This window comes from Amblyomma americanum, chromosome 5 (genome assembly GCF_052857255.1).
Source record: "Amblyomma americanum isolate KBUSLIRL-KWMA chromosome 5, ASM5285725v1, whole genome shotgun sequence".
NCBI lineage: Eukaryota > Metazoa > Arthropoda > Arachnida > Ixodida > Ixodidae > Amblyomma > Amblyomma americanum.
This window is the reverse complement of record NC_135501.1, coordinates 185,502,554-185,526,769: the sequence shown is the minus strand read 5'-3', so window position 1 is coordinate 185,526,769 and position 24,216 is coordinate 185,502,554. Positions and strand designations below refer to the sequence as shown.

The 24,216-nt window shown below is 47.0% G+C and overlaps 2 protein-coding genes across 2 annotated transcripts in view; both read right to left on the bottom strand.

The window, feature by feature from the left end:
* Nucleotides 1–564: 564 nt before the first annotated feature.
* On the bottom strand, nt 565–4,413 carry LOC144134463 (uncharacterized). The gene is made up of 3 exons (XM_077667374.1): nt 3,940–4,413; nt 2,009–2,263; nt 565–831 (listed from the first exon to the last, which is right to left on the bottom strand). Exons 1-3 carry the CDS (start codon nt 4,291–4,293, stop codon nt 565–567), a joined length of 876 nt encoding a protein of 291 aa, XP_077523500.1. The 5' UTR covers nt 4,294–4,413.
* A 3,532-nt stretch (nt 4,414–7,945) lies between these two features.
* The window catches only part of LOC144134462 (neprilysin-2-like), a 28,447-nt gene continuing 12,176 nt past the window's right edge, over nt 7,946–24,216 (bottom strand). Inside the window, exons 5-12 of the mRNA XM_077667373.1 lie at nt 22,556–22,735; nt 19,625–19,784; nt 15,850–15,948; nt 13,540–13,848; nt 11,637–11,834; nt 10,679–10,908; nt 9,399–9,542; nt 7,946–8,296 (exon numbers count right to left, since the gene is read on the bottom strand). Coding sequence (XP_077523499.1) covers nt 7,946–8,296; nt 9,399–9,542; nt 10,679–10,908; nt 11,637–11,834; nt 13,540–13,848; nt 15,850–15,948; nt 19,625–19,784; nt 22,556–22,735 — 1,671 coding nt within the window. The remainder of the gene's footprint in view (nt 8,297–9,398; nt 9,543–10,678; nt 10,909–11,636; nt 11,835–13,539; nt 13,849–15,849; nt 15,949–19,624; nt 19,785–22,555; nt 22,736–24,216) is intronic.

Below are 24,216 nucleotides of genomic sequence, written 5' to 3'. Positions count from 1 at the left end.
AGTGGACCGCTGCCTTTTGTAGCTCGTGTAGAGAGTAAAAACATCAATGACAGCATCCAAGAATATCTCGAACACGGTGATAGTCACAAGCGCCGCCACGTAGAGTGCGCACATCCATACGAAGGCCGCGAAGGCGCTCTCAAGCAGTAGGGCCTGCCTGGGAGGTCCGTACTCGTGTTTAATCTGGAAGAAATCAAAAACAAACAACACGCAAGAAGTGGTTAGCTCAAGATGCTGTGCACAGTGAACAGTGCTTCACATGATTCACAGGGATAGCATCTTGGACTAGCCGTTAGTACAACAGAATAGTATAAAAGAGGGAGAGAAGCCACAAGCCGCGCGTTTTTAAAAATTTCATGCGTGCACACTCTCTTTTGTGACATTCTTCCCAACTCTTTTTTGTTCTTGCAACACTTGCTGTGTACGGGGGTTGTTCCTTGTACGTAAGTTCTACTGGCAATCAGACTATATTCTTCAAGACTACAAATGTGCTTGCACTTGATGCATTGCAAGCTGCCGTCTAATATTTTTGCATTCCCCTCAAGAATACCGTCACTAAGCCAGTTACCTGGGTATCCTGCTTGTCTTCAAGCATGGCACACATACCTGGATCGGCTGGCCCTGCTCTTCTCCAGCGAGCGCCTCACTGAATCGCGCACATGTTCCGAGTAGGTGATCTGTGAAGCAGCCCGATGCTTCCCGACCCCACGGCGGAATGGCGCAGGTCTTCGACCCGTACAGGTCTGGCAGAGTGCGGGCCGGGCAGACAAGGTACTTGCTGCCGCCGAAGGTCTCCGCAGTCAAAGGCGTTTGGAAGCGGCCCCACATCACCTGAGGAAAAAACAATTCCTGCGGTCCGATGAAGCGTGGCGTGACGAGTTTTATCAATCCATGTTTGTTTTTGGGAACGTCCCCTTTAGAGACCACATAGAAATATTTATAGAAACATAGAAATTGAGGCGAGATAAAAATACGGAGCACATTATAGATACTTAAACTCTGTAGAGGTATCAAGCTGCATTCCCACACAAGCAGTTGCTTACCCAACAGCGCAATGGCGACTGCACAAGTGGAATCTTCTTCCCTGCAATACTTGCTGCCGACATCACTCTGTGCGGTCTTTGTTCGCTTACTCAGCTTAATTCCCACCGCTTCATGCATGTTCCTATCATTTGGATAGTAATCGAAGCTGCTGCTGGGTGCCGTACCGAGGGCATTGAGGTACTGGGCAATAACTCTCATACCAGAAACATAGAAACCATGCAACCGTTAGACAACTAAGCAATGCAATATGACATTCAGATATTCGAGAACAGCGAAAATTCAAGTGGCTAGCGCTACCTGCAAGTTTAAAACGACAAAATTTGGTCAAGCGTCCGCTATTGCCACCATACGAAAAAAAATGGTGGTGGTTCAGCTTTGGTTAAACCTGGAGTGACGCGATAGCTACGGCTGGCCGGGTGGAACTTGCTCACGTAACCAACCACGTGACCAACCACGTGACAGCGTGGCGGCGCAGCCACGCTGAAGGCTCGAAATGCTACCTTAGTGTAGCTATCGCTAAATAATAATGATAATAATTGGTTTTTGGGGAAAGGAAATGGCGCAGCATCTGTCTCATATATCGTTGGACACCTGAACCGCGCCGTAAGAGAAGGGATAAAGGAGGGAGTGAAAGAAGAAAGGAAGAAGAGGTGTCGTAGTGGAGGGCTCCGGAATAATTTCGACCACCTGGGGATCTTAAGCGTGCGCTGACATCGCACAGCACACGGGCGCCTTAGCGTTTTTCCTCCATAAAAACGCAGCCGCCGCGGTCGGGTTCGAACCCGGGAACTCCGGATCAGTAGTCGAGCGCCCTAACCACTGAGCCACCGCGGCGGGTTAGCTATCACTACAAAATCGACTTTAACGCCATTCGCTCCAGTGGTAGAGCTCAAGCTCATACTAGTCCAGCTACGCTGACGCTTCATAATTTGTCTTGTAGCTTGTGCGAAAGCGTCTTTCTCACCTTAGCAACGCGCTTGCACCATGCGAACTGCCGCACGCTGAAAAGCAGCTTGGCGAGGACCAAGAGCACAAAGACCGTGCTTTCTGTGGCCTTTCGACCGCTCTCTGTGGCCCCGTCAATGGCGACCGCCATGTGGACGTCGGCGAGACATGCAATCAAGTTCAGAGCTGGAACCTTGAGCTCGGTCAACAGCGACACGGAACTCCACCACTCCCGCTTCGCCATCAGCCACAGGAGTACAGTTAGAGGGCGGATCTGCACCAAACCACATTACGTATACGACACATGTCAAGAGTTTATGCTGCAAATCAATGCTGCAATTCAAAGCTGCAATTATATGCTGCCGCGGAGACCACGACACGCACGGCGAAGTCAGTACTAGAACCAGGAGTGGAAGGCTAGCAGAGGGGAGTTTTGGGTCGAGAAAGGTATCGAAGGTTATGCTTTCTGAATACTACATTTGACCAGAGCAATAGTTCAAGCTTTTCCGATATGAGAGTAAGTGAACAGAGCCCACCAACGTCTGTGCGGAAGCGTTTGGACAGCTCCTCGGTGCCGGTGACGGCGTATTAAGTCATGGTCGCGTGAGCCGTGCTGGTCATGTGTTGCATTACGCCAATGTTATAGGCACTGACGCTCTCGTGACGAGTGAGCCATTAGCGGCTTTGTTGTAAAAGCTAACGGCGGCGGGGCAAATGCAATCTTATAGATGCGTACTCCTACGTGTATCTACTCTGAGTCGACGAATATGTGAGAGCACGTATACGCAGGACGTGTACATTTTCTGGCAAATGTGCGGTACTCCATAACCGAATGAACAAGTTTGAATGTCTGCAAATTTGCAAATTAGCCGCACTCACTTCCTTTAACCAGAAAGTTACTCTACAAGGTTAATGACACGGCTTTCAATTTTGGCCTCGAGCTCCGCGACCTCCCTTTCCTGTCACCATTCATGAAAGCAGCGAGTTCACTATGCGAAACGTAGGCTTCTTAGTTAACTTTCTTTTCAGGAGCTAGCTTGACTTCTTAGTGACTATGAAGCCAATAAAGTGAGATCGACAATCTTTTCTGTTTACGAAACTCTTCTCTCTCAGCTTTCCGAGAAGCCCATTTGGTGAAACCTTAGGACATGATTTCAAAGAAACGTATCGATTGCGCAGCGAGCGAAAGTTGATAGTCGCTCATCAAGTACAAAGCCGAATGGGACGCAAGCTAACAGGAGGGCGTACTTTAAAACTGATCATTGAAGTGTAAGATGAGAAATGAAACCAGAATAATGGAATGTGGCGCTAAATGACCACTAAGCAGTGCAATCCCCAAATTTAGTAAAAAAAAAAAACCTTCGTTTTGCAGTTATATTTCTTGTACCAACCGACATGATCCACTTCCAACAATTCGAAAAGAAAAGTAACATTTCCCCTGAAAAGGTTTCTCGGGACGTAATTAACCAACCAATATCCTTTAAGAGAAAAGTGTACAATAGCTGTACCTTACCGGTACTCAACTATGGGGCAGAAACGTTAAGGCTAACGAAAAGGGTTCAGCTTAAGTTAAGGACAACGCAGCGAGCCATGGAAAGAAAAATCACGGGTGTAAAGTTAAGAGACCGGAAGCGGGCTGAGTGGGTGAGAGAACAAACGCGTGTTTATGACATCCTAGTCGAAATCAAGAGGAATAAATGGGCTTGGGCAGGGCATGTAATGAGAGGGCAAGATAACCGCTGGTCCTTAAGGGTAGCGGAGTGGATTCGAAAGAAGGTAAGCGTAGCGGGGGGTGGCTGAAGGTTAGGTGGCTGAATGAAATTTAGAAGTTTGCAGGCGTAGGGTGGGTGCAGCTGGTAAAGGACAGGGTTAATTGGAGAGACGTGGGAAATGCCTTTTCCCTGCAGAGGCTGTAGGCAGTCTGATGATGATGATGATGAATTAACTCACCACGAAAGCGATGGAGCGTCGGATTTTGGCTGGCGTGAAGGCCACTCTGAGGTCCACGAATACTGTGATTTGCCTAGAGTCCCCGTCACTTTCGTCGACGCGGCGCTCTTCTTGAGCCACAACGCAGCATTGACGCTCGTCTTGCAACGAAGCCTTCTCCTGGTAGTCGCCTACAACCTGCTCATCGCCACATGATCGTACACGGGACTCCGCTGTTGGCTGGAGGCCCCGCCCCTCACCGCAATCCTCGCAATTTTCGTTTTTGTCACCTTGTAACTGATCCCATGCGGCCCCTCCTGGCGTCCCGTCCATAGCAGCAGCATCTGTCAACGTTCCCTGACACAAGTCGGTCATGTGCAGAGCAGTTGTCCAGGAGAGCGCAGGGATGGACGGGAGGGCAAGAATGGAAGTGCAGACGCCGTTGATGACGCTGGCCGCTCAGCATACATCGAAGACCCCGTCAGCCAATTTCGCCTTTCTCTTCTTCGTTGGATCAGACCTTTCTTCTTCCTTCTTTCTTTCGGTTCATAGCGCCCGTACATGCCCCGGGAGGTCGGTAAAAGATATTTACCCGGCGTCAGTGGTATTAGTATTCTGGAATCTGGTGTCACTAGTAGTAGTAGTATAGGTTGTTAAATCTTAAAGACAGTGCCACGATTGCGGGCTTCAGAACTGCGTCGCAGAGCGGTGGGTGCCTGGACTATCACTCGCCCGAGGAAGTAGAAGACCGCGAAAGGACAAGGTTATGCAATCGATATATTGTGCAATGAATTCATTAGGAAAAGTCTAGATGGGCAGGAACACAGGTAGAGATACTATACACCCTGTATAATAAGTGCGAAATGTGCAAAGAGGCGCATGTTTGATACTGCAGCTGACAAGAAGACAAGGCCGTCTTCTGAAATCGTTTTCAGGTAGGGGGGGATTTGGAAAGGTTGTTCACCTCTCATGCGCTTGTCGTATTTGGACCAGATCTGCCGGTCCTACGTCGCTTATTCCTGAAAGAAGTGAACATGCGACCCTGTCGCAGTAAATTGGCTCTTTTGCGTCTGGCTATAGCGGAGTTAGCAGTCGAGGTGGAGGAGGAAGAAACTTCACTTAATAAAAGGGAGTTTCTTGAGCTTGTGGTATATGATGGCATCAGATCGATTCTTATGCTAAAATGTGAATTCACAGCTTTTTAATTTCCTTTTTTTCACCTTTTTTCATCAAAATTTGCGTATTCTTCACAAAATTATCCAATCACTCCACTCCTTACCCATGTGTGCGTTTGTATCAACAATGTACCCTGGCCAATCCCCCACCGTGGGTACGTGCCATTCAGCCAGAGGCCATCATCATCATCAGCTTGTGGTTGGGATCCCTATTCAAGGGCTCCTCAGGCTTGGGCTGCCCTGCGGGCCTGTTGGATGACTAATCTCGTGGCGACGGTGATATGCAGGCAGGGCCAACCCACTCGCTTCGCGTGATGCGCAAACAAGTACCCCAGACTCCTTAGTCGCCTCAGTCCCCACGATACTATGGCAAGGTGTATTCGCTGCACGGGCAGTCACATCTATTTTCCTACTAAACGCGAAAGGTGTGAAGATGATCTGCGCGAATACAGGTGTCCAGATTTAGAGTTTGCGTTCTCTCGATGCGTTCTAACCACAAGCATCCAGTGAATGTCGCGGCCTCAGGCTAGATCATCAAGACCAAGTAATTTCAGCATTTTAAACTGACACTGAGAATGAGTCCATGCAATTTATACTACCAATAAAAATGTATTTTATGGCTCTCTCCTGATATGTTGATGTTATTTCGGCAACAAAAGGCACATTTGTTGATAAAAAAATGCATTTGAAAAGTTAACATTTCTGCTCCACTTCATTCAAACTGGTGATTTAAAACCAAGACGGACTGCGTGAATATTAACTGGAAGCGGATGGCGGTGCTGCTTTGACTTAACCACCCGCGCGCTAAAACCATGAAAGCACCCCTTGCAAAAATGGCCTGTAGACGGTCTATAGACTTCTTATAGACTCTATTGCCTTCCTTTAGATATGTTTGTCTATTCATAGTCTAAGACTGTCTATAGACAAAAGTCTACGAAAATTGTGTGCTATAAACCTATAGATTGTCTATAGACTGTCTATAGGATTTGTATTGCCTATAGACTATTCTTTAGGGTTTGCCTGTAGTGAGTCTATAGACTTTATAGACTGAAGCTTATAGACAGTCTATAGACTGTGTAAACAGTTTACCTGTTTTACGCGCGCTGGTCTTTTTTGTACGTCTCCGGAGTTTGTTTCCGAAAATGCCCGATGTCAGCGATACTAGTCTTTTCAAGCGTCGAAAGCTCAGTTTTCACTGAGACCAGTCTCTTTATCGATAGAGCACGGCAAACTAAGGCGGCCAACTTCTTTGTTCTCGGCGTCTCTTTAAAAGCGGCCTTTCTTCTAGTACTAGAGGGGCTCTTTTTTTTCGCTTAATGAATTTGGCGCCGATAAATCTCTGGATATCTTGTGAAGCAACCTGCCTCGCCAGTAGAGCAGCCAGGAGTCGCGCCGCAGAAGCAAATCTCAGCGCCACTAAAACAGGAGCTGCGCGCTGTCGCCGAGAGCACCCAGGTGACTCGTCGCTCAAACAGAAGCTCAGCGCGGCCTCCGACACCAACCGGCCATTCGTGTGGCCCACAGAGAGGCCCAGCGCATCGGCTGAGACCTTGTCATTCGCGCGGCTGAGGCTGAAGCCAACCGAAAAGGAAGGTTCCCAAGCAGTTGGACTGCTACAAAGACTTTCCATCTGTAGCTTATGGGCAATCAGTTTAGGGCTGTGGTTCTAAAAAAAAATTTACCGGGATCATCGCGAAATGAAAAAAAAACGAGAAAATTGGCAGTGGCTTAACTTGGCTAACCCTGGAATTCAGCGAAAAGCAAGCACGCTTGCTAAGCGTCTGAGGCTCGTCCATGGCAGCTCCGCTACACGCTCGCGACAGCCGTTCTGTATATAGCCACACGACCACGTGGCCATGACGTGATATCACGTGGTCTTACGACACCCCCATCGAATGTCATCACGTGACTTCACATCACCCCATCAGATGTCCTTAAGGTCAGAGGTCAACCCAAAGGTCACCCAATGTCAAAGGTCGAAGGTCAGAGGACAACTAAGGATCATGGGTCAAGGTCAGGGGTCAAGGGTTCGACACCATAACTGTACCACATGTGGTCATACACGGCTAACGTGGTTGGGCTGAACGTCGTTCAAGGTCATTCTCCGGCCAACACGCCGACTACTTTACCTGACGTAGTAAAGCCCTGCGCCTTAAAATCATCAACCCGACTACGCCCACTGCAGGGCAAACGCCTCTCCCAGGTCTCTCCAATCAGAGCGAGTTGACGGGCTAGTTGGTATTGCATGGTGTAGGAACAGCGCTAAGAACAGAAGTCAAACTTGGAAGCACAGGGACGGGCGCTGTGCTTCCGTCCCTGTGCTTCCATGTTTGACTTCTGTCCTGTTCTTAGCGCTGTTCCTACACCATGCTCTCCAATCAACCGTGTCTTTTGCCAGCTGCACCCACCGCATGCCCGCAAACTTCTTGATCTCGTCCGCGCACCTAACTTTCTACCGCCCCTTCCTACGCTTGCCTGCTCTTGGAATCCACTCCGTTAGCATAAGGACCAGCACTTATCTTGCCTTCGAATTACATCCTCTGCCCAAGCCGAAGCGCATTCGACAATACCATTTGGTGGGCGAATTGGTGCTTACGATGATCCATAACAGCGCGAAAGACGGGACAGAGAAGAGAGCACAGAGGCTTTCAGCGCTCTGTGTTGTGTCCTCTCTTCTCTGTCCCGTCTGTCGCGCTGTTTTGGATCATGGAAGTGCATTACCGAGTATCGTAGTTGTGTAGCGAGTTTAAATTTTTTTGTCGCTCCTTTTTTAGCACGTGAGGAAGCAGACGACTGCATTCGGTGAAGGGAGTTGTAACGCTAACAAACCTGTTTATTAACGCGACACCACACTACCAGAAGGAGCACCTGTCTCCAGGGTTCATGAAATCGCCAGGCTTGCACTGGAATTCTTCTGCGAATTCGCGCGTGTTCTGCAGCGGCACGATGCAGCGCGAACGGGCCGCCCAGTAGCGACTCGAAGGTTGTCTCCGGTGGTCGTCAGATGGCGGGGCGCACCATTTGCTGCAGTGCGCCACAAAGAACAGCTGCCTGGCGGTGAGCTGGATCCCCGGCAGACTCTCCTCTCGCTCACTGGCTGTGAGGCTTTCGTACGCGGCCTGCGCCAGCAGCAGACCCGTGAAGTCGGCGAACCCTTCGGAGTCGGTGCTGTCGTTGAGGGTCCTCGCACGTGACGATTCCGTCTGCAAGCGGTATTTTTTTTAATTCTTTTATTACAGCATCAGGCGAAACACAGAGCCTGATGCAGGGATAGAAGCTAAAGGCTGGTGGTGCCTCACGACGCCTCTGACCCTGAACAGTCCACAGCGGTACAGATGCAATACAAATCTTAGAACAAAATAATAAAGTGTGTCTCCTGTAATCAGAAAAGATAACAAAAAACGCAACGTTTGACACTTGTACATAAACGTATTGCATATACTGTTGCGCACAAATGACACATAACAAATCACACAGAATAGGACGCTACGCAAATTACATGAATAAATCGGCACAAATAGCTGTTGTACAAAATCATACAAAAAAGACATGATCGTCTGTACAACGGAATAATATTGCTTGAAACGACACAAAAGCAAGAGAAGAGCAATTTATAGAGTCATTTTGCGTTATACAGAGTTTTATGTTTCTTTTGCGAGACGGCAGTAAAACATGAAAAACACGGTTCAATTATGGCTATACTTAAATTGACAAGATAACAATAGCTCCCTAAGTTGGCGTTTAAATGCTTTTAATTTGCATTCAAAGTTTAGTTTACCTTCAGATTTGTTTAATATCGCACGTATTTGATACGCCTTTGTTTGCCTTCCATAATTTGTTCAGATTATTCGTGTACAGTCGGGGACAAAAGTCTCTGGGCCACATGTTCCTCAAACGAAACCGATAGCTCTACTATTAGCCATCGACCGGAGACCACACTTATCGAGATGAAAGAACAAAATTGTGACTTTCACTTCCACAAGTGTGGTATCCAGCTACCTGCTAATAGCATAGCTATCGGCTTCGTTCGAGGAACACGTGGTCCAGAGACTTTCGTCCCCGGTTGTATACTCTGAAGCTAAGTAGGTCAACTGGCTGAATCTGAAGAAGTCAGCCCCAATAAATTCTAGTAGGATTCCTCGAGGTACGGTGCGCTTCCAAGAAAAAAAATAGCTCTTTGCTACATTCAAGTGTATGTTTATGTATGTGATTTTCGGTTTCCAAAACTGGCTTGAGATCTTCGCCTAAGTGTATTAAGCTGAACTTGCGAGCAAGCAATCTCAAACGTATGCGGCGATTACTTACCCGTTCGAAAGCGGCACGAATGCAAAGCACCTTGTCTTGGTATTGCTTCATCGTGGAAGTGTCCTGAAAGTTCACCGGACGCAGCTTGTCATCGTACGCGATGCCCCGAACATCAAAAGCGTGCATCAGTTCATGTCCGGTGATCTGCAATCAAAGATAACGGCGCCGAGCTAACGTTTCTGGAATAGTTAAATGCTGTGGTCGTAACTAATACAAACTGCTCCCATAAAACTCAGTACGCCTACCCGTTAAACGGTAAAAGTTTAAATAATTTTCGCCAGTGTCTCTTTAAAAACTGACAGGAAGATTATGATCCTCGTTAATGCGATAAGCTTGGCATTGGGGAGTTGTTTTTCTGATAGACTCAGACATATACGTATATACCCTAGTTGACCATGTTCTGTGCGATACCAGTGTCGTTGAAGAACCCCAGGTGATCAGAATTTTCTGGAGCCCTCCACCACGGCGTCCTCCATAGCCTGAATCGGTTTGAGACAAACCAAATAAACTAACCAAGCAACCTGGTTGCCACTAACACTGTTTGTTTAAACACGTCCCTTGTCTACCTACCGTCCTTACAGGTATTCGTGCTGGTGGCTGTTGGCTGTTGGTTTGGTTTATGGGAGTTTAACGTCCCAAAAGCGACGCAGGCTATATGAGGGACGCCGTAGTGAAGGGCTCCGGAAATTTCGACCACCTGGGGTTCTTTAACGTGCACTGACATCGCACAGTACATGGGCCTCTAGAATTTCGCCTGCATCGAAATTCAACTGCCGTGGCCCGGATCGAAACCGCGTCTTTCGGGTCAGCAGCCGAGCGCCATAACTGAGCCAGCGCGGCGGCTTGTTGGCTGCTGGAGCAAAGGAACACGGGACAGGCAAGTCAAGGGTGGCCGGAGGAGACGGCAGAGTAGGGGCAGGGAACTAGCGCGTACCCTCTTCTCCCCACTATAGCGTTTCCTCCTCCTCACTCTCTAATGGTTACTGCGGCAACACCTCCGACGAGCAACCCAGAAACGGACTAATTACAGCTGGGCTGTGGTAGCGTCCCCTATCCGACAGTGCTGAATATCGATATAATCAGTGATTTTATCCATAAAATAGTGCGCGCTAAGTCTGAAAACATTGTTGCTAACCGCGTAGTATACTTTTCGTTTGGCTAGAACTGGCGAAAGTTTTTCCCCCACCCTTTTTTTCCTGGGAGTACAGCATGAGCTTCCCTGGAGCTGATTGCGGCTCATCGCACGATTCAAACCGCGCACACCATAGCCAAGAGTATACCTGTCCGAGACTTCCGTAGTTGAATGCGGTGGGTGCCTCGAAGATAAAAACGGGCAGCTGCAAAATTCCCGCGTAGATTTTGATGGTGTTCTCGTCGAAATTGTAGAAGGCGTTGGCGTAGGACGGTCGGTACCTCGCGTTGACGTGTCCCCTGAAGGTGCGAATTGTCACCAGCCGTCGGGACGTCATATACGGGGTGAAGAATTCCGAGCCGACTTGCGGGAAATGAGCTGCGCCCGTGCGAGACAAGAGATGAGGAGTATTATAGTTTCCGTGGCTTCAAATAAAATATTCAATTTCATTTCATGCTTCAGGCAGGCGGCAGAAACAGCGCATTGCTATATAAAGTAGGGTGGCGAGGGGGGGGGGGATGGAAGTACGTGAGTGCGATACTTTAATAAGGCGTGGGGCATTATCAGTTTTGCCTCTACTGAAGGTAACATAGCTAAAATATGTAATCTGAACCAACGAGAGCTTAGCCAGCCTCTGTACCAGTGAGGGGGCTTCATGGGAACTGCCTTATCAGCAAGCGCCCTTTTCATCACAGTCGAAAGAAAACACTTATCCCACGTTGGTCTGATCCTGCTAAACGCACAGTTCTAAAAAAGACGTGTCTCTCGTTGCGGCTGGAAGAAGCAAACAGCAATACGCAGAGAATTTTCGAAACGAATTCTCATAGCAATGGTAACCCATCGCCAATGTCTGGCTAATTGCATTGACCCAGATAAGATCGATTGACCAAATATAATAAACGGATTCAGAAGTAAACAAATACCAGAAGTAAATTAGTGGACAAGGCAGCCGGCGACCCTTCTATATCAAGTCCGAAACAGAGCTGGGACACAACTAAGCAAGAACAGACGGAAACAAAGCGTTTGGTTTATGTCTGTTCTTACATAGCCCCGTCCCTACACCAACGGGCCCAGATTTCTACTTCACTGGACCCTTAGCAGCTCACCGTAGAACTTTTCCACCAGGGTCGCATTGTTGTACACTTCCGGGTAGGACAACTGCAGCCGCATGTTCCTGACCTTCTGCACAGCCATTGTCCGTACGGGCTCCTGGATCCACGCCGCCTTATCCATATTGACCACCAAGGTGTCCATCAAATCCGTCACCACATGTCGGGCGGCCGTCACCACATCCCGGTGTATGTCTAAAGAAAGGCACGCCCATTGGGAAATGATGGCGCCGCAAGCGTAGGACATCCGCCATCATGAAACAAGGCAAAGAAAACGCGTGGAGCAGTACTGTTTCAAGTATGCGCAAATAACTGGCTGCAAGGCACCTCGGGACAGACCGATATTTATAATAAAGCAGGCTCCAAGGAGTAGTATCTTATCTTTCCGGCATTTTTTAAATTACCCCGAGAGACTACACGGAAAAATTGTACGCGCAACAAAAAGACACTCCTGGAGGACTTCCTGCTCTCTCCAAGCTCCAAGGACATTTGCGGGTAGGCTAATAAAAGCAAAACGACAGAACAAGCCCCAAATTATCTCATTACTTAAAGTGCTCAATTCAATCAGAAGAAAAACATTGCCGTTATCTCCCCCTTTTCACCAATTTTTTTTTTCCGGTCAACTTCTTGGCATCCTTCAGGGGTTACATTCGACAAGATTGCGCCGAGAAAGCCGGGAAACGAAACTTGCGTATGTCCAAAGGTGCTATTGCCAGCAAAAGTTTACGAGACATGGGCGTGCGGAAAAAAAAAATTATCCCGGCGCCGTCACACAAGCCAATTGCCTGAAATATGCACGGCTCCTCTCTTATTCTTTTGCGTGGCCAACGATAGCAAAAAGGAACAGAGCTCCGCCTGCATGGTAAAGCTAATGCGCTTTTCCAAGCCACCCTCCAATTCTCCTCTTCGTGTGCACTGTAACGATTATCATTGCTACCAGGATTCTTGGCAACTTTGCAATATGTTTAGCTGGCTCCAGATCTTAAAGGAGTGCTAGGGACCAAATGAATATCACCTGTATCGAAAGATAACAGTATTTTAATGATTAAGACGGCTATCTCGCCACAAACGGAGCTCTTACAGGCTGGAAAAAGGTAAAAAGATGACTTCTAGGTATCGATTTCACTGGCTCTAAAGAGAGTTTTGCAACACAGATCCCTGAGGGTAGGTTACACCGCTATTCATATTCAGACTAAGACCACGGAGCTTTTTCCGATCTTTGTCTTCCGAGTTGGAATAGAGTGGCGAGATAACTTTTAAAAACCCAATTTTCTCCAATAAATTCCTATTTCAATGCCGGTGTCTTGACGACCCTTTAATAAGCCTTGGGGCAAACATACGTCCACCTAAAGAGTACGAAAAGATAGCGTTAAAGGGTCCGCACGGACGGTTGCGGTTCCCCTGGCGCACCCTTTCGAAGTGATTGACACACTTGTCGCGATCACATACTGCTGCATTACGCATCATCGGCCATTTTAATTGGCAACGCTAATTAGTGATCCCAATTAACTGTTCCCGTAATGTAGTTCATATAGTGTGCCGTGAGAGGGGCTCGTACAAGGCCTCAAGACATTCCGACCCAAAGGACACCCTTTCGATTCCTCTTGACCACCATTTCTCTTTTGGGCGAAACTGCTTTTCTACGTCACTACTTTCTCAACCAATCAGGATTTTCCACTAACGCCGACGCCGGACTTTCCACCGAACGGTACCTTCAACGGTATACCGCGTTAGTATAGTCACAGGAAGAAAGAAAGTACACTCTAAAGATAAATACACCTACATGGGAGTAAAAAGAGAGTAAGCTGTCCCCTAGCGCACACCCTCTAAAAGGGTGTGCTCTAGAGGACAGTTTTACAGTTTTACACCCTTTTTACTCCTTTTGCTAGATTGTACTCACAGGTCTTCAGGTACTGGTGCGTGACGGCCATGGCCATCACGTTGGAGACGAGCTCATAGCAGAAGTCGGCTTCGAAGCCTTCGCCGCCTCCCCATTTCCTCGCAGCCTCCGCCAGCCTAGCGCCGAGCGCGAACGGAAGAAGCCGCCGAAGCAGCGTCCACCCAATCAGAATGCGTGCGTCGTGGCGCGCCAGGCGGGAGCTGTCCATCAGCAGCCCAACGACTGCCGGCGCGTTATCCCACAGCATCACCGCATCCTCTGCCCGGTACGTCTTGCTGGTATAGTGCAGGATCATCCAGATCCAGTGCTCTGCACAAGACGAGCGATTATAGAGCAGTTTTTTGTTGCGCAATACCTGCTTCTGACGTGAACTTCGAGTTGGCTCTCAATAGCAGCGGATACTGTATATCAGGCATGCTTGCGTTGCTTCAGTCAGAGGAAAAACTTTAGTACTTCGACCTGCCAAGTATTTTTCCGGGCGATCGTTTGAAACGCATGTGCAGTATATCGGAAATAACTGGGCGCTTGGTGGTCATACAGAGCGAGGTTTTATTGCGATGATACCCAGAGGGCGAGAGGAAAAAAGGCAATACGGAAAGCTCAGCAGCTGTGTCGGGTTTTATCGCTCATATATCTTATAAACTCGCAGTTGAGCATCATACGTAACCGCCATCCGTCTAGTGTATCGTTAATTTAAGTATATATCAATATATATATGTATGATCCTTCAGCTTCTTTTTCACTGGGCATAGGACCAGAATTCGAATACCACCGGCGGCATATGGTTGTTTTTCTTCTGCTTTCTAACCAATTATCTTTCAGCTATAAATTAATTGCGGTGATAATATCCAATCAATAAAGCCCACAAATGATAAAAAGATAAACATTCCTTCAAGCTACTTGGTTTCGGTATATATATATATATATATATATATATATATATATATATATATATATATATATATATATATATATATATATATATATATATATATATATATATATATATATATATATATATATATATAGACACCATGAACAACATGATTTATGAAAAGAAGAGCAGCTCGATTTATAATGTCCAGATATACGCGTACTGATTCTGTAACAGAGATGCTGCGGCTTCTCAATTTGCCACCTCTAGCCGAACGTCGCCGAATGACCAGACTAAAATTTTTATTTCAGCTCAAGAAATTCCTTCAATATCAATAGCTCCCATTATTTGGTCCCAAAACAACTTACACATCTGAGAGCAAGCAATAAATAACTACTCTTACCAAACCCCAAACCCACACATTAATGTGTACTCTAATTCTTACTTTTCGAGGACGACAGCAGAATGGAATGATTTGCCAGCATCTCTCTTACGTTCCAGTACATTAACAACGTTCGAAAAAGCTCTCCATTTCGCGCTAATTTGTTTTTTAATGTCATACGTTGAACCACTTTGTGATTACATGTCGCCTAAGGTGAGGGCCGGGAATGTAGAAATGGTTTCCTTTTTCTTTTCCTGTGTGAAATAACTGTTTTTAAAGTAAATGTTTATTAACACTGCTTCTGTAGACAAAAAAACATTACGCTGCAGGAAAAATGAATTGTGTAGATGACGATGACTTTGTATTTTAGTATTTCTGTTTAATGAAAAGGAAACATGTTACTCCTCAATTGTCACGCCCCACCACTGTAACGGCACTACGGCCAACAGTATTTACAAATAAAATTTAAAAATAAAGCAGTCTTCGGGTAGGCAGCACAACGACCATGAACGACCTTCAACCTAACCAAGGATAGCCGTGTATGACCAGATGTGGCACAGTTATGGCGTCGAACCCTTGACCCCCGACTTTGACCCGTGACCTTTAGTTAACCCTTGAACTTAAGGACATCCCATGGGGTGATGTGAAGCCACGTGATGACGTCCTATGGGAGTGTCGTAAGACCATGTGACACCACGTCATAGCCACGTGGTCGTGTGGGTATATATAAACCGCTGTCGCGAGCGTGTAGCGGAACTGCCATGGACGAGCCTCAGACTCTTCGCTGAATTCCAGGGTTAGCCAAGTTAAGCGACTGCCAATTTTTTCTTTTCAAACATTTTTTAATGTTTTCTGCCAAGCGTTTTATTGCACCTCTTAGAAACAGCGGAACAGAGTGCCGCCTACATCCTGCCTCTTCCGGACTGCTGTGCACCATGTCCTCAAAGGAAGCGAAACAGAGCATTTTGACTTGAGACAGTGTAATAGTCTCTACGCGATCTCCTCTTGAACTGTTGAATCATCGGAAGCACCCGGTAAAGGAAGCCGAGCGTACCTTTTGCAATGGAACCTTGCGTCAAGTTTCCAAGTTTCTCCACCGTTGTCTGCGTGGCAGTGAACCTTTCTCGCCTCAGTTGCCTTAAGAAGTCGTACACTGCACCAAAAGAAAAAGGTGAAAGGTGAAAGTGACTTTGCACTTCTACCAAGACCAGTGCCGCATAGCTTCATTTTCGATTTTGTTATGGAAGCAGCAAGCACGGGGATACGGCCTAAGCTTGTGTGTCTTAAACGGTATAGCCTGCACTCAAGATTCCCAATTCAGTGGGAGTAAATTGCGAGAAAACGTCCAGCTGCGATAAGTCGCTAGATAAAAAGACATCGTTCTTTGTGTTGTTGTGTTCACTTCTCGTTCTGTGAAAATTAAGGCGCGTTGAACAACCACGTCTCTGTGAGGCTTGAAACTGTGTCTTACATTCACTTTGTTCGTTCGCGTGTTTCGCTGCATACCACGGCTTTAACATGATCGATTCTGGGCGCACCTGGCATTATTGCGCCAGGTTAGCCGAATTGTCGATCAGCTACTAAGACGTCACAAGTTTATTGCGATAATGTTGTTTAATGCATGCGGCCAACAGGCACGTTGTGACCCTCCGAGCACTGATGTCCACGCGCAGTTTGCCACAACACGCAGTCAACACGACTCATACTCATAGCTTTCCTCACGAGGCAGTACCGGAAATCTCAATGTTCAGACTAGTCGCCCCGCTATGCTACATAGACGTATTCCAGCTCTTGAGTGAACTGTAGTTAGATTCCTTTGTTTTTATTTCAGGTACCTATCTTATTAATAACCTTATCGGAATTTTTTTCTCAGGGGGTGCATTAGTCTATCGATGCATTACGCACCCACTTTACTTTTGCTAAGATGGTAGCCACGAGCGACATAAGGGGCCCCTCAGCAACCCCTGAATGAATATTTTAATATGATATTTTAGCTTGGAAGCAAGTTCAAGGAACGAGCAACTGCAGGAGTCTCCGGTAAGGGCTCGATAACAGCTGGGCTGTAACCACCTTAATAATAATAATAATAATAATAATAATAATAATAATAATAATAATAATAATAATAATAATAATAATAATAATAATAATAATAATTGGTTTTTGAGGAAAGGAAATGGCGCAGTATCTGTCTCATATATCGTTGGACGCCTGAACCGCGCCGTAAGGGAAGGGATAAAGGCGGGAGTGAAAGAAGAAAGGAAGAAGGGGTGCCGTAGTGGAGGGCTCCGGAATAATTTCGACCACCTGGGGATCTTTAACTTGCACTGACATCGCACAGCACACGGGCGCCTTAGCGTTTTTCCTCCATAAAAACGCAGCCGCTGCGGTCGGGTTCGAACCCGGGAACTCCGGATCAGTAGCCGAGCGCCCTAACCACTGAGCCACCGCGGTGGGTCGGAACCACCTTAACGAAGCTATTTTGGCGCACTTCCCTGAGCAGTGTTCTCTCCCATTTTCTTTATCTCGCAAGCAGGTGTGGGTACCTCACAAAAATTAAATTTCTCTTAAATGTTGGCCTTAAGTAATAAGACCAGTGATTTGATTAAGATAAAGGAAGCCCTTATGAACGTGACAGCGTTAAATAGCTCGTGTCGTAGAAAAGCCGGTGTCGTCGGCGGCGTTGGCCGTGAGCGAAAATGGCCCATCTCGGTGGACAACTGAACCGCGCCGTAATAATAATAATAATTGGTTTTTGGGGGAAAGGAAATGGCGCAGTATCTGTCTCATATATCTTTGGACACCTGAACCGCGCCGTAAGGGATGGGATAAAGGAGGGAGTGAAAGAAGAAAGGAAGAATAGGTGCCGTAGTGGAGGGCTCCGGCATAATTTCGACCACCTGGGGATCTTTAAGGGAAGGAATTTTGCTTTCCTTACGGCGTGGTACGGGTGTCCAGCGAGAATTGTGAGAAAGGCGTCCTTTCCTTAAATTGTCCAACGGGCCACGCGTCGCGCCGAACGGGCGATGGCGTTCCGTGCATTGCTAGGCAACGCTGCAACATGCTGTCGAGTCTCACTATTTAAAGACGAAGCTTAAGCGTCCTCCAAATTTTTATAATACACACATATCTTCTTATAAACCATCACCTTGCTTCTTTTTTGTACTTCAAAGCACGCGCTCCAGTAGTATCCACCGCAGGTGATTTTTACGAGCGTTAGCTCTTACTACCTACGTTTGTTGGTTGTCTGTCCGCTCTCAGATTTCAAGGTGGCGGCCGGTAATGTGATCAAATTGTTGCAACATCATGCAAAATGGGATCCCCATCATGTGACCGCAGAGCGCAGTCCTCGGGCGAGCACCGCGGCCGATTTGGCCCATAAGCTAGCGTTCCGCTATATATATGTACCCTCTGAGCGGGTGCCGAGACCGGTGCCACGTGGAGGTCGCCATTGGTGACAAAACTCTGGCCAATTTCTTTGGCTCACAGAGTTCGGAGTGGTGGAAAACGAATTGCTGCGAATGGCACAAAAAGTTGTTAGTCGAGTTGGAGCCTGGTGAGTGTGAGGGATTCGTACCGACGACCTTTGGCCCTCGAAACCGAAATGAGAACGACCTTCGGAGGGCCGTGGCGGGCGAACCAGTGGTCGTAGAGGAATGCGGGTGGTACCAAACGAATTCTCGTTTCGTGATGTACACGTTCATATCCGAGCTTGTCGAAAGCATAGGTGAAAACAACTTAGCTAACGCTCTTCAAGTGATTTCGCATTCGCGAATCATTCGTTTCATTTTTTTCTGCTATCTCGCGAAACTGCTCGTTCCACACATGCGGAATAGATGCTCAGTTTGTATTCTTAACGCCAAAGCATTAAGGCTCCCGTTCTCCAGAAAATCCGGTGTCGTTGTCGGCGTTGTGAACGAAAGATCGACCGGGATGGGGTCCTGCCAACCTGATTGTGAACAAACTGCCAGTGAGAGGTTTCTCGGGATGAGTAACCTAGGTCGTACAAGGCCCACCGGTCACAGCACCTGCCATAGCAGGCCTGTGGCGCATCGCTTAACCGCTGCACCACTGACTGCGCCAGGAGTGGTATGACTGCCAGTGATCTATGTTAAGTATATAATCATCAGTTCCGCTTAAATGGCCATTAATCTATTAACGCTATCACGTCATAACATTAAGGCGGAGCTTGAGTGTGTCGTCCAATGTTTTAGTGCGAAAGCACTACATAACGCGGTCCCAACCAAGAATCTTGTCTGAAGCCTCGGAGTAACTCGGGCAAGTTCGGGTTATTTTGGAGGAGCGTCGCGCCATCTGTAGCCAATGGGAGGAAGCTCGGGTCAGTTCGGAGGAGCGTCGCGCCAGCTGCAGCCAATGGAAGGGCGACCTTGAGGGTGACCTTGGCCAAACCTAGGACAGCAAAGAGCCTATTCAGAAATGAAAGAAATATTGCGGCGATGTGTTTCGAAACCATGGTGGCGTGAACAGATCAGCTTCATTGCCCACTTCATGAGAGCACTACGCCATCGCCACAGCCGATCACGCCTCATGTTAAACTGCAACACACTCTGGCGCTGTGCATTGCACATCGTCGTGTTCAATAATGAACATCTGCGGCGCGAACAGATAATCTTAACCTCGATCAGAGCTTAACATGAATAACGTCGCCAGTCGACCCATCAAAGCAAAAACCATGAGCCAACAATGCTAAACACGTGCTTTTGCAAGTCTACTCAGCTTAATTACATTAATACCTTGCGAATTTTTTATCCATTGAATTAACCTATTACTCTATCCTGCCTCTAACTAAGCACGAGAAGATTACGCACTGATTTGTTCGCTGGCGATGATGCGTTCGGTGACTCGCGTAGTGGAAAGGCTGCGGTCGTAATCGCTGAGGTAATCGTGATACAACTCCTCCTTATTCAGAACGCCATCCTCAGCGTGTGTCTTCCGCAGCCAACTTTCGTCCTCCTCGTTGATCTCCATCTGTGGCAGTAAAATAAGCCCCGGGTCAGTTGAACAATTCTCAGCCTGCCCAAAGTAGCGTACTATACGGCTGAAGTCAGAACGAAACTGCTTCACAGGCCGCGTAGCTAGCACATATAGCACACACAGCGTGAATGCCGCTGAGAGCTTGCGGTTCTGAACTCGTCACGTACAACGGCGCCCCGCCGCGGTGGCTCAGTGGTTAGGGCACTCGACTACTGATCCGGAGTTCCCGGGTTCGAACCCGACCGCGGTGGCTGCGTTTTTACGGAGGAAAAACGCTAAGGCGTCCGTGTGCTGTGCGATGTCAGTGCACGTTAAAGATCCTCAGGTGGTCGAAATCATTCCGGAGGCGTTCACTACGGCACCTCTCTCCATTTCTTCTTTCACTCCCTCCTTTATCCCTTCCCTTACGGCGCGGTTCAGGTGTCCAACTATATATGAGACAGATACTGCGCTATTTCCTTTACCCAAAAACCAATTATTATTATTATTATTTTGATGAGGTTCACTGGTCACTGACCAAGGTCAACAAAAGAAATTGACGTTTCGGGAGCGCTACCGAAACGTCAATTTCTTTTGTTGAGATTGTGAACAAGGGAGCCGTATCGCTCCCGAAACGTCAATTTCTTTTGTTGACCTTGGTCAGTGACCAGTGAACCTCATCAAGCCATGATTCCTGACCAGACGGTATGCCGTCGAACCCTCGACTACATTATTATTATTATTACAACGGCAACGCTCATACCCAACAATTGTGGACAAAAGAATTCTTGAGTGGGGAACCGTTTATGAACACTTTTTTGTATAAAGTAAGATTTCACGATAACAATCATTATTTCCACAGGTCACCGGACGGCAGTCTTCAATTTTTTTTCTATTGACGTTTTGAAAATCGTTCACCGTTGGTTTTGTATCCCAGTCTGAACTGTTCGATGTGATCGATCGAAACACTTTAAAAGAACTTATTTGCTACATATCACGAGAATGAACCGTTGCCTTCAACATTTTCATGAGAGTATCTTACAATTTTCTAATGTTGAAAAATTTTGTGCGAGAATATTGGACAGGAGTGCATAGAATGCGAGGCGAAACGTTCAACGCTCGTGTTTCTTTCTTTCTCTCTTGCTCGTTCTCTTTCTCTCTAATGTCTGTCTCGTGCTGTTTTGATTACGAGACTCTTCGCACTGTCGGCCCCGCCGCGGTAGCTCAGTGGTTAGGGCGCTCGACTACTGATCCGGAGTTCCCGGGTTCGAACCCGACCGCGGCGGCTGCGTTTTTATGGAGGAAAAACGCCAAGGCAGCCCGTGTGCTGTGCAATGTCAGTGCACGTTAAAGATCCCCAGGTGGTCGAAATTATTCCGGAGCCCTCCACTACGGTACCTCTTCCTTCCTTTCTTCTTTCACTCCCTCCTTTATCCTTTCCCTTACGGCGCGGTTCAGGTGTCCAAAGATATATGAGACAGATACTGCGCCATTTCCTTTCCCCAAAAAACCAATTAATATTATTATTATTATTCGCACTGTCGGTTACGCTCGCCGCGCCGATTTACTCGTATTTTGATAATAATTTGATAATATTTGATAATTTGATAATAATATTTTGACGATAATAATTGGGACTACAAAACAGCGCTCTTCCAGAAAGCTCACGAATACGTAACTTGTCGCCGCAGCACGAATATGAAGTGGGGGTGCTATATGTATCTCACTTTTACGTAATTTTATGCCTTATAAAAGCGTTGTTTTCGGCAAAAATGACATTTTTGCTATCCGGTGACATAAAGCTATAACGCTAGCCCGACTTAGTATTTCCCTTTAGTGTTCCTTTAAACATTTAAAAACACCTATGACACTGTTCAAGCTCTAGGACACTGGAGGATATTCACCCGTGGCACATTCTACGCATTTACGTAAACACATTTGATGGCACAAATTTGTTAAACTGCCGAAGGCACCGTTTGGAAACCGACCTGCTCTTACGGTTGATCGAGCTGTCGTAAAGAAGATCGGAAGTATTTCATGTCGCAAGAATTGCTGTTCCACATCTTTTTTTTTCTAAGTCCATGCGGGACCGGAAACACCTTGATGGAAGCGTCGCCACCACTGAATACAAGCAGCGCTATCAAGATTCGTTAATTAATGTATAATTAGGAGCCCATCCGTTGTGCTTGCCTTTTTTGTGTTTTTTGTTTTTGTAGTATGGAATATATTTCACAGCTCGCCGTTTTAATGGTAGCTGCCCTTTGGGTGACTAATAGATGAGTTGTTATTTAGCTGCGGTCCTATTCCCAATTAACTTAGAAAAAGTATTGGGATCAACAGACAGTAGCCTTATAGGTTTGAATATTTGGTTGTTTTTAGGGAAGAATAACTGAAACTTCTTCCAGATTTCTGGTAGATCTGAGGTGTTGATGTGTATTGTATATAAAGTTGACCCTTTTTTACCGCGATACTAGTGCTGTCCTTCAATTTTTTTTTAATTTTTTTCCGTCCCTAAATTCCTCTTCCTTTCCGCACTGTTTACGAGAAATTCGTTTCTTTCTCTTTCCTACCCAAAAGAATGACGCATTCCGCTCCGCCAATATCTTTAGCGTTTTGCCATGTTTTTTAGGGCTCTCATTAACTTTTTTTCACAATGTACCATATAGATTTTCAGAGCGTTTCTGCGCCTCTAGTAGCATGCTTGCAGCGGTTGTCTTGCGCGATTTGTACGTAACAAATGGAAAACCCTGCAAGTACCGTTCTTACCAAAGCGGAACGTTACTCACCTCCAAAATATAATCAGTGATGTCTGGTGGGCTGAACAACAAACCGAACTTGACGAAAACAGGTACGCCGAATTCCAAGGACATACTGGCGACCCGGTCCACGACGTCGAACTCTACGTCGTAAGGCATGTCCGACAGGTCGAGGCCCAGGTTGGATAGGAAACGCTTTAACAAGTGAACCTGCACGGAAGATAACATTCAATACACGCTCAAGCGGCGCTTTCTCAAACCTCCTTTCGGAAGGCAGTGACATGCAGCTGCATCGTGCGATGTCAGTGTACGTTGAAGATCCTCAGGTGGTCGAAATTATTCCGGAGCCCTCCACTACGGCACCTCTCACTTCCTTCCATCTCCATGTCTCCACCCGCCCGGGTCTTCATCATCAGCTATTCTTAAAATTTAATTGCTAGCGACAGTCGCTCGACTACCTTTGCCATTCCCTGGAGCAGTGCCTTAATAGTTAGGGGTCTCTGCTATCGAGCCGGATGACCCGGATGCAATCGTGGTCGCAGCGGCTGCACTTCGATGGAGGCGAAATGCAAGACACCGGTGCGTTACGCGATGTTAGTGCATGTTATAGAACCCCAGAGGTTCGAAATTTAATTATTCATTAATTTATTTATGTATTTATTTATTTAGTTACATTACCCCTCATGGCCAGTGGCATTAAAGAGGGGAGTGGTAAATATAAAAAACTAGAGAAAAGTAGAGTTAGCGACATGAGTGTGAAATAGCGGCTGAATATGCAATGTTAGCTTGGGCTACGCGGAACTGCTCATAAATTTCAATGCCAGCAACTTCTGCGGGAAGGTAGTTCCAGTCACGTGAGGCTCGCGGCAGGAATGTCTGCGAGAAGCATTTGGTGTTGCATGGCACAATTCCGACTTTGTGGTTATGATCAATGCGGCGCGATACATAAATTAGCAGGGGGATAAGGTGATCACATACAGTGGGATGATAGGGCGATACGAAACATTTTTCTACGCGATGTCAGCGATGGGAGGCAGATGTTAGACTTAATAGCAGTTAAATTCACTCTGCGGTTGTAGCTAGCAAGGAAAAAACGTTTGACCGGAGTCCTTCACTATAGTGCCCCTTTCTCTCATTTTTCTTTCACGACACGCTTCCTTTCTTCCTTCGCGGCTCGATTGAGGTTTCCTAGCTAGAAGGAAGAGAATTACGGCGTCTTTCCTTTCCTCCACACATTTTTATACCGCGAGCCATGTGATCAGGGCCAGCCTCCATAAGTGCGGAGGGGCCGCCCGGACCAGCTACAGATCGCGGTCAACTGAGCTTCACTACAACTATAATTAACTGCGCAAAAAGGACGGGACAAGGAAGAAGAAGCACATAAGCCAAGCGCAGAGGTAAACTGCGCTCGTCCTGCGTGCTTCTTCTTTCTTGTCCCGTCCTTTTTGCACAGTTATTCATAGTTTTAATGTACCAACTAGCCCCTCACCGCTCTCTTCTAGATTTCCTTCGCGCTTCACTTACTGCTGAACTTTTTTTTTATCGCAGCGGGAAAAGCTACCAGTTAGGCATGTGGTTGGACAGGCTGCGGAGGGGCTCAAGATTATATTTACTATGCGCTGGAAAAGTATCGGAGTCCTTCGAAAAGTTCGCACTAATATTCGGCGTTAGGCCCTTTCCCGTGTTCGGCT